General features: G+C 35.9%; 2 protein-coding genes across 2 annotated transcripts; one reads left to right on the top strand and one right to left on the bottom strand.

The window, feature by feature from the left end:
- Positions 1-2,784: 2,784 nt before the first annotated feature.
- On the top strand, positions 2,785-4,645 carry LOC127083352 (leucine-rich repeat receptor-like serine/threonine-protein kinase BAM2). Its single transcript, XM_051023658.1, has one exon. The coding sequence runs from the start codon at positions 3,246-3,248 to the stop codon at positions 4,500-4,502; it is 1,257 nt and encodes a 418-aa protein (XP_050879615.1). The 5' UTR covers positions 2,785-3,245; the 3' UTR covers positions 4,503-4,645.
- Positions 4,606-7,348, bottom strand: LOC127083350 (receptor-like protein EIX2). The gene has a single exon (XM_051023657.1). The coding sequence runs from the start codon at positions 7,331-7,333 to the stop codon at positions 4,766-4,768; it is 2,568 nt and encodes an 855-aa protein (XP_050879614.1). The 5' UTR covers positions 7,334-7,348; the 3' UTR covers positions 4,606-4,765.
- Between the last annotated feature and the right edge of the window lie 3,003 nt (positions 7,349-10,351).

Genomic DNA, 10,351 nt, shown 5'->3' with positions numbered 1-10,351 from the left:
ATGAAAGTCAAATATTTCATTGGGATGACAATTTGTGTTTGAAAAACAAGTGGAGTTAAGGTCTGACACTGGGTGTTATGTATTTGAAAGAATGAAAGTTAACTTGAAGAAATATGGTACATAGTTTGGCAAAGAATTTGATCACGAGTTTGGGAAGGCACTAGGCAGCAAAAGATTGAGAAACTCAAACAGAAGTCTTCAAATGATATGAAGAAAATTAATGCACTCACTTTCCTTCTTATTGTATCTTGGATTCTTTTTTTGTTGTAATGTGCAAGTATATGTTACATGGTAAATTTAAGGAAGAGATTGTCAAAGTGGAAAGGTATATATCATTCCATTGGGGGAAGGGTTACACTGTTCAACTAAGTGTTGTCAAATATTCTAGTATATTTCATGTCATTTTACAAGGTACCCAAGAAAATAATTCAAGGAATTATAAATATTCAAAGTATATTCTTATGGCATGGGAAGGAGGATAAACAATGTATTAATTGGATTAAATGGAGTAATATTTTCAAGCCAAAGGATGAAGGTGATCTATGGGTTAGAGACATTTTAACATTTAATAAAGTTTTGTTGTTGAAGTGGAAATAGATGATGGTACAAGAAGATAAAGCTATTTGGTGGATACTCTGTAGGAAATATATTGAGATTTAAAATATCAAACATTGAGGGGAATGCAAACCGGATATTAAAAAAAGCCTCAGTTTGGTGGAAAGATATCCAATTGTGGGGTCATTGCGATGTATCAAATTCTGACTGGTTCTCCATCAATGTTTATGTCAAGTTAGGGGCAGGTGTTGACATTCTGTTTTGACATCACAAATGGATAGGTATGTGGCCTCTGAAAAATGTGTTTCCTGAGTTGTTTCAAGCGAGTCATAATCAACAAGCAAAAATTTGTGATATGGGGAATTGTCAAGATCATAAGTGGGTCTGGAATTTGGCAGGAATTGGGTCTGTTTTGACTACATGTTTGATAGAAGGTGAGCAGAAGCAAGACATGTAGCTAATCATGGCTGAAGTGAATCTGATTCAGAATAGTCCATATGAGATTGTTTGGTATTTAGGCACAAGTGAGAACTTCTCAGTTACATATGGATATACAAGTTTTAGGAAGTTAGAAGAAGACGAGGAATTGGATGTTGTAAATAAATAATTTATTAGGAGACTTTGGAGGATAAAAGTACTTCGAAGATTAAGATTTTTGGGTGGATAATGTTGTTAGACCGAATTCCGACAAAGGACCAATTGACTAGGAGAGGAATCATCCACAATGTATATGATAAGGTGTGCACAGTTTTTTTTTGAGGAGGATGAATCTCATAATCACTTGTTTTTCCATTGTAAGGTATCAATCAAGGTGTGGGAGTCTGTTTTTCTGTGGTTAGAAATGGTGGTCGACGAAAAGTGTTGGTTCTAGTGACCATTTCCAAAAGTTCTTAGGAGCTTTTAAAAGAAAAGTCAAGATGTTAAAGGCGGGGATCCTATGGCTAGCTGTAGTGTAGAGTGTGTGGATCATTAGGAATAATTTGAGTTGATATTGTGGAAAACATCAAATTTGTGTCTTGGTATTGGTTAACCTTAGGTAGTAAGAGTAGAATTTATGTAACTTATTATGATTGGTGCAAATGCCCAAAAGTTTTCTTATTGTAGTTTGATGCTTTTGCATCGGATTTGAGTACCCCTTGTACTCCAATACATTTTACTTATAAAAAATATAACATAATTTTGTGAAATTATTTATTTTGAAAACTTATGAGATTATTTCATAAGATTTTTTCAATTTATTTCTATAAATTCTTTAAAATAATTAAATTAAATTTTAATATTTTAATTTAAAATATAAAATGCAATATGATAATAATAAATTTATTTAAATTAATTAAAATAAGAGATTAAAGAAAAAACATTGTTAATGTAAACTAATTTACATAATCGTCTAATAAAATTACAACATTCTGCCATATCATACTAATATTTTAAAATTAAATATGTGACTTGACAGGATACACGTCCATAATTGATTGACAGTGTAAATTCTTTTTTCTCTTAAAATAATTCGGTCGGATAACCTTAAAAGATTTTAATATTTAACTAAATACATTTCCTATTTAAAAAACCTCTTAAAACCTTTGTGAGAATGGTAGGCCCGTGCTACTTGCCTTTTACTATTATAGAATAACATTATGAATTAGGTAAACTTCAAATTACCAAAACTCCTTTACCAGAAAGTGTTAAAACCACACAAAAATGATTTCAGCGACATAGGCCCTACATCTCGTACTGCAATTTCCGAAAACATTAAACCAGCCAAAGAACTGATGTAAGGTCGACTAGGAGTGATGGGAGAATTCTAACCCAAAAGTTGAGGCTCATAACCTTTACACTAGGCCTAACTTGGTCACAATTTCTCGATTTACTCTCTTTTGCGGTTGAAAAATGTCTGCAACAATAGTCACGGACTCACGGTTAAGACAGAAGTAATTTTTTAACACCTAATTTAAAACAGTTTTTTTTTAATTTTCACCACAAGTATTCAGGCTCGTTGTATCGATTTAATCGGTTAGGTCGAAGTTGCCGGGAATCAAACTTAATCCTTCGTACCAAATCCATCGTCAATTACCACTTGACAAACTAACTATTGCTAATCTAAAACAACTTACAACACTTAACATAAGACAGAAGCAACAAGTGGTTATTTATTTGATTGTACCATATTGTAACTAACTATTAGAAACGGGTCAAATTGTACGAATTATTCGTGCAAATGATCAAACATAGCATTAACTTCTGTTATCTATTTTGGTGAACAAGTAATTGAAGCAGCACTGCAAGATCTGAAACCATTATGTCCCTATAACTAAAAAATCTATAGACGTTGAAGGTAGCATTTGTTTGTTCATTAATGCAATGCAAATGCATCATGTTAAATTCCTCTGCAAAAATCTCGAGAATGGGACCCACCGCAGTTACGCAACTCTGTCAGTCAAAATGCATGAGCAATGAGAGCCTCTTGCAATTGTATTCATAACGACACCCTCCTACTATTACTATTATTTTATGAACCCCCCTCACTCTTCCCACTTGTCATCCACATCACCAAAATACAAAACCCCTAACAAAAACTAATCCCAAAATCTCTGTACTGTCATTTTCCTGAAAGATCTGCACTTTCTTCACCAAAAGCTCCTGCTTCCAACATACACGCACTTTCATTTCATTTCTCACACGTTGTATGAATGGCAACTTTTAAGGTTGCTGTTGTTCTTTTACTTGTTCTACTTTTCAGACCCCTTTTTGTTCATTCTCAAGAACTTTACAATTCAAATATGAATCCGTTGGATCTCAAAGCTCTTCTTTCCATCAAAACCACTCTTACTGAAATCTCACTCACCAGCCACTTCTTCTCCACCTGGAACCTCACCGCACCAAATCCCTGCTCCTCATTCTCCGGGGTCACTTGCTACTTCAACCGAGTCACCATTCTCTCACTCGGCACCGACTCACTCCAACTCGCCGGATCACTCCCCGCATCCATCTCCTCACTCACTGAGCTAACCCAGCTCATCCTCTCCCCTGGAATCGTCACCGGTTCCATCCCTCCCCAACTCGCTCAGCTCACCAAACTCCGAGTCATCTCATTGCCTAACAACCGCTTCACCGGGACCATACCCTCCGCATTGTCATTTCTTACAAATCTCCACACACTCGACCTCAGTCATAATCAACTCGGCGGGTCAATCCCACCGGGTCTCACCGAGTTGCCGCAACTCAGAATCCTAATCCTCGCTTCAAATTCCCTCACCGGCTATTTACCAGAAAACGTTTCCTCGCCGTTACTTCATTTGGACTTGAAGAACAATCAACTCACAGGACCGTTACCAACGTCAATACCGTCATCTCTCCGTTATCTATCCTTATCACAGAACCGAATGTGGGGTCCACTTACCAACGGATTAGAGTCGCTTTCAGAGTTAGAGTTTCTCGACCTCAGTATGAACCAATTAATTGGGCCTATTCCAGCCCAACTCTTCTTCAGGCCCACGCTCTCCTCACTCTTCCTACAACGGAACAATCTCTCTGGCGGGCTTCCACAGAGGCCCAAGGAAGGACAACCGTCGATCGGATCCTCATCGTACGGTCAAGGATCCATAGTTGATCTGAGTCATAACTCACTTAGTGGAGAATTATCCACGGTGTTTGATGGAGTTGAAAGCTTATTTTTAAATAATAACCGTTTGATGGGGAGAGTGCCTGAGGAGTACATTAACAGCGTGTGTAGCGGAAGCACCAGAACACTGTATCTTCAGCATAACTACTTCACAGGTATACCGTTGGAAAAGGGAACGGTGATGCCAGATACGGCGTTATTGTGCTTGTTGTACAACTGCATGAAGCCGCCGGCGACGCTGATGACGTGTCCAGCAAGTGCAGGCGAAGAATTGTCTAGACCAGCAGCACAGTGTTCTGTGTTTAACAATGGCGACCGTGATTAATTGTATTATACCGAGTCTATTAATATGGAGGTTTAAGTACACTTCAATTTTCTTTTCTTTTTTGTTATAACAGTAAGTGTATTTTGGTGTAGAGAAACTTGGATGATTAAATGAATAATATTGGAATGAAACAGTTTCTATTACGGTAGCTTTTACAAAATCATAGGCGAGTAGTTCAATATGCAGTACATAATATAGCAATACATGCCACAACTAATTGAGAAAGGTCTCCTCCAAATTTTATTTCCTATTTTTCACTTGCCTCATCTGGAAGAACCCAAAACATGATTAATGAACCGAAAATAAGTGTGCCTCCAAGCCCTGTTGAGGTATAGAGACCCATAAATACTCCATAAACCAACGGCAAATCCTACACCCATTCCAAAGTAGAGTGACTGTGTAAAAGAATTATCCTCGTCAATATCATTGTGTTCTCCATGTGAGTTTGATTCACCATAACATATTGGTAGAGGAGCTCCACAGAGTCCAGGATTCCCATCATAGCAGGAAACATTAAAACTTTGAAGCTGAGTGCCAACTGGGATTTGCCCAACAAGGTTATTGTTTGACAGATTCAAGAAACTCAAGAAAGACAAAATTGAAATGGTAACAGGAATTTCTCCAATAAGTTCATTGTTGGACAGATCAAGAGATTCCAAGTTTTTCATGTCTCCAACCTCTTTTGCTATCTTTCCTGTGAAATGATTTCGAGACAAGCTCAATGTCTGAAGTTGAACTAGGCTGAAAACTTGTGTGGGAATTTCACCTGATAACTTGTTAGCTGAAAGGTCAAGAGTTCTCAACAATCCATAGTCCAAATACTGTAACTCCTGCCCTTTTGCATACAAATTGAACTCAAATGGATAATGACTTGTTTTCTTTGCTCCGCCCATGCCAGTGATTTTATTTATGCATTTGGGAATAGGCCCAGAAAGTTTATTGTGGGAAAGATCCAATTGTATCAGTGAAGAGAAATTGCAGAGCTGTGGTGGAATGTTGCCTTCAAACTGGTTGGATCTTAATATCATCACTTCCATACCATGTGGCATTTTCACCGGTAGAGTTCCAGAGAAATTGTTTCCTCCAATATGAATGAATTCCAAATTTTTTAAGTTTGAGAGATCCAATGAAAAATTACCATACAAGCTGTTGTCATGCAAATCCAACATTACTAGATCGATAAACGATTCCATGGACGGAGGAAGTTCACCAGTCAGCATATTACTCTCCATGAAAAGGAAAGATAAGCCCTTCCAATACTCCCAACAATCAGGAATTTTTCCAGTTAAAAGATTGGACGAAATGTCCAAATAATCCAAACTGTTTTCCTTACCTATTTTGTGGCAGAACAGAGGGGAAATGGTTCCAAAGAAAGAATTGTGTGACAAATCCAAATAGATCACATTTGCTGATATATGTGGGAGCCCTCCTCTGAAATTATTGTGGTCCATAAATATCAGTTCCGAGTTTAGTGTGACATTCGATAAGTCTGCACTGATGTTGTTGTTAGACAGGTTAAGCTGTGTAATATTAGCTACAAATCTCCAAAATGCATCTCCATCTATGGATGATAATCTAGAGTTGGGAACCTCAAGATATTCTAGTGACTTTTGTGTGTATATCCATGCTGGAAACTTAGGACCTAGAATTGTATTGCTTAAACTTATCCCTTGCAATTGAAATGGAGGAATCCATTTAGAATCTATATCAAATGAAATAGGTGCACTCAAGACAAGTGTTTCTAAGTGAGAGAGATCGGAGAAATGTTTTTCAGATAGAACACCTGACAATAAATTTCCACCAATGAACAAATTCTTCAAATTAAAGAGTTTTCCAATGGTGGATGGAATGTTACCAGTCAGAAAATTGGAGCCGATACTTAAATCAACCAAGGAAGAGAGATTTCCAAGAGATGAAGGGATAGAACCGTGAAACAAGTTATCGGCTAGATTAAGATATTTTAAATTTTGATGTTGCCCTAACCAATCCGGAATTGATCCATTTAGTTCGTTGTTACTCAGCCTTAAAAATTCAAGTTTTGTAAGACTTAACAAGCTCTTGGGTATTTGGCCTTGTAAATCGTTGAAGCTAAGGTCAATATGAGAGATATTCGCATCACTGCCGAGATCAAACAGCCAAGCAGGTAATTCAGAATCAAAATAGTTTGCTGAGAGATCAAGGGTTACAAGGGAATTAGTAAAACTCACATGCTTAGTGGATGGAAAGATATTGGTCAAATGACAACTTGACAATCTCAGCTCTAACAGTGATGCATGCAGCATATCCATGGAGTGAAACCAGTTTGATTGGTTTTGAAGGTTAATTTGACTGAGGTTGAGAGATTTCAATGAAGAGAATTTGGAAAGCCAGTTAAGATTATCCAAGTGAAGATCATCATTGAATGACAAGTCTAAGTACTGAATATTAGACGAGTTGTGATTATAATCATCCGATTCATTGAAACTAGTTAGAGTTGTAAAGCCATTCAAGCTCAAGTCCAAGTAGTTCAAAGATTGAATTTGAAACAAAGGGTGCAAGTTGATTTCACCTTCCAAGTATTGTTGGTGAAGATCAAGGGCTGTAACCCTTCCAGTGATGTTGTCACATTGAACTCCTTTCCATGAGCAACAATCTTTTTCATTGATTGACCAAGAAGAAAGCCTGTTGGAGGAAGGAGTGTCCACACCATGTTTGAAGTTGAGTAATGCAGAACGATCCTTCTCATTACAACTAGCGAACTGCGTACTATTGCACCTTTCAAATATTGTTATAGATAGCAGCAATAGTAGCAGAAGCCAAATAATAGGAATTTGTGAAGTGAACCTTAACATGGTTGATTAATATTAGTTTGGGGTGTTAAGAATCAATGTGCGTGGTGGGTTTTTGTAGGTTAAGATTGTTGTTGAGGTTCACTATTACTACTGTCTAATCTATCTATTCACCCAACCATATGGACGTTCAATGTACGTATCATAATATTCAACACTGATTCATGGGTCCCGTAAAAGAAAATGTTGCGATGGTAAAAGAGACTGAAATTGTTGCCATGCAAGGAAGAAAGATTTAGTCTTTATTAAGTACTATTAACGTTAAAAAAAAAGGAGAATTCTTATTTACTTATTTATATGAACTTTTAGTACCTTGTATACACATTAAAAATAGTTTAAAGTCTAATTTTTTTTTTTGGGTTTGAGTTTCAATTCAGGCGATGCTTGAAATTTGATGCTTGAAATTTTATGTTTTATTTAGAACTAATAAGACGTATTTATTTTTTTATAATTTTTACGTCGGATATGTACTCTCGGTTTTTTAATAACACCAAGATAAAAACTCAATAATTTTTTATTCCTTTATATTTAATGTTAAGTCTCATTCTTTTTTTTTACCCTAGTTAGCGAACGATACCAAAACACTATTCTTCTCCGGTGAACAAAATTGAAACACCATTATTCTCCAAGAAGGAAGGAAGTTCAAACCTCAAACCGACTTTTTTCTTATAGTCTCTCATCACATTTATGGTATGTACAAATTCTCCATTACCGTTTTTATTTATTGTTGTTGTTGTTGGTATTGTGGCCGTCGTTGATGTTGTTGTCTCGTTATTGTTGTTCTTATTATGGTTTTTGAGACTTATACGATTTATTTTTGTTTGTTGTTTACTATTTTTTATTTATTTTCAGAAGCTGTATTTATGGATCGTAGTTAGATGAAAGCCAATAAATTAAGTAAAGAGTATGAGAATAAAGTGATTCAATTTCTTGAATTCGCGGAAAAAAATCTTCCTAACTATAATGAGATTTTGTGTCCTTGTAAAATTTTCTGAAATACGCAAAAACATTCAAGTGTTGTTATATTCAATCATTTATGTTGTGGTGAAATTATTCAAAATTATACAAAATATGTATGACTTGGTGAAGTGACAAAAAAAGACCTCCGTCACATACAGTTGAAGATGATGATGATGATGAATTTATGAAGTATACTCTAGAAGACATGATTCGTGATATTAGAGTAGATGCTTTTAAGAAAGTTAATGTGTTAGATACTTTACAAAGAGGCATGTAAGAGTCATTATATCCGGGATGCAAAAGTTTTACATGATTGTCAGTTGTGTAAAACTATTTAATCTTAAGGCAAGAGGTGGATGAACGAATATAAGTTTCGCTGAATTGCTTGAATTGTTGAAAGAAATGCTCCAAGAAGGTAACATGTTGTCGAACCGTAGTTATGAGGCCAAAAGGATATTATGTCCAATGGGTTTGGACTATGTCAAAATGCATACATGTCGTAATTATTGCATATTATATAGGAAAAAATATGAAAACTTGAAGGAGTGCCCGAGATGTGAGGAGTCACGCTACAATCAGAAGAAAAATGGTGTTGAAGACGATGACGGTGTAACTAGAAAGGGTATTCCTTCCAAGGTGATTTGGTACCTACCGATAATTCAAAGGTTTAAGAGATTGTTTACTAATGTAAATGACATAAAGAGTAGTAGATGCCATGTAGATGAAAGAGTGTGTGATGGAAAAATTTGCCATGTAGTTGATTCATTGCAATGGAAGAAAATTGATTCCTTGTTTCTAGATTTTGCCCTTGAACCGAGGAACCTTTGGCTTGGACTTGCCACCGACGAAATGAACGTTTTTGGTAATTTGAGTACTTACCATATGTCATGGTTGTGAATAAAGTGCAAATATATGATGTTATTGATGATGATTTTGGATCCAAAACAATCGGGAAATGACATAGATGTTTATTTACGTCATTGATTGAAGATTTAATAATTTTGTGGGAGGAAGGCGTTGATGTTGATGATGCGTACACAAGTGATAACTTTAAACTGCATGTCATTTTGTTTTGCACAATCAATAACTTTCCTGCATACGGTAATTTTTCCGGGTACAACATCAAGGAACATAAAGAGTGTCATATATGTGAGTTTGGTACATGCCACCACCAATTAAAAAATGGAAAAAAGACTGTTTATCTTGGGCATCCAAAAATTTTAAGAACGAATCATCCATATCGTAGATTACGGAAGGCTTTTAATGGGGAGTAAGAGTTTGATATCTCTCTAAAGCCCTTAACCGAGAAGGAAGTTTATAAAAGATAACAAAACATTAATGTTGTCTTTGGAAAGAAACAAAAAGGCCTCGTGGAGAAAAATATTTGGAAGATGAGGTCAGTGTTCTTTGATCTTCCATATTGGTCTAGTATTAATATAAGACATTATCTCAATTACAAGCCAAGTTACAACGCATTGTGGACCTAAACATGTTTAATCAAGTCTCCAGAATTTAATTGACCCTTGAAACACATGATTTGACAGAGTTTTGATGGATTGCAAGTCACACTTTTCATACATTCCGATCAAATTCACTTTGCACGAATTAAGCTTGATTCCACACGTATTTGGATCCAAACACATTCCCTATAAATAGAGGAAGCTACCGCATTCATTTACAAGCTTTTGAGAGCCAATAAATCACTACTTCAATCTAAAATTTTCTAGAAAAGTTCAACTATCGTGTTTTGAATTTCAACTTGTTTCAGTCTAATTTCTTGATTCCATTAGCATCGTCGGTCTTCTCTGAAGTTTTTGCAACAATTCCAAAGCTCCAAGACCTTTTGAAGTGCTCTAACCAGATCGAGCTTCATCAACTTCTGATCACCATTTGGACAAGGTAGTTCTGAGCATCATTTAAACTCAAACAAGTTACCACAACGTAGTCTTTCACTCTTTAATGCTTTCCCCTAACTTATCTAGTGTTGATTGATCATGTTCATCATTTAATTTAATTTTTCGTGGCTTGCTTGCTTATGAAGTTTCTCTGAAATTCTCCATG

This window comes from Lathyrus oleraceus, chromosome 5 (genome assembly GCF_024323335.1).
Source record: "Lathyrus oleraceus cultivar Zhongwan6 chromosome 5, CAAS_Psat_ZW6_1.0, whole genome shotgun sequence".
NCBI lineage: Eukaryota > Viridiplantae > Streptophyta > Magnoliopsida > Fabales > Fabaceae > Lathyrus > Lathyrus oleraceus.
The sequence above is the reverse complement of the archived record's forward strand: the minus strand, read 5'-3'. Positions and strand labels throughout refer to the sequence as shown.

Excerpts from the sequence above, each read along its gene's own strand:
- LOC127083352 (XM_051023658.1), top strand. The coding sequence starts at position 3,246 with ATGGCAACTTTTAAGGTTGCTGTTGTTCTTTTACTTGTTCTACTTTTC.
- LOC127083350 (XM_051023657.1), bottom strand. The coding sequence starts at position 7,333 with ATGTTAAGGTTCACTTCACAAATTCCTATTATTTGGCTTCTGCTACTA.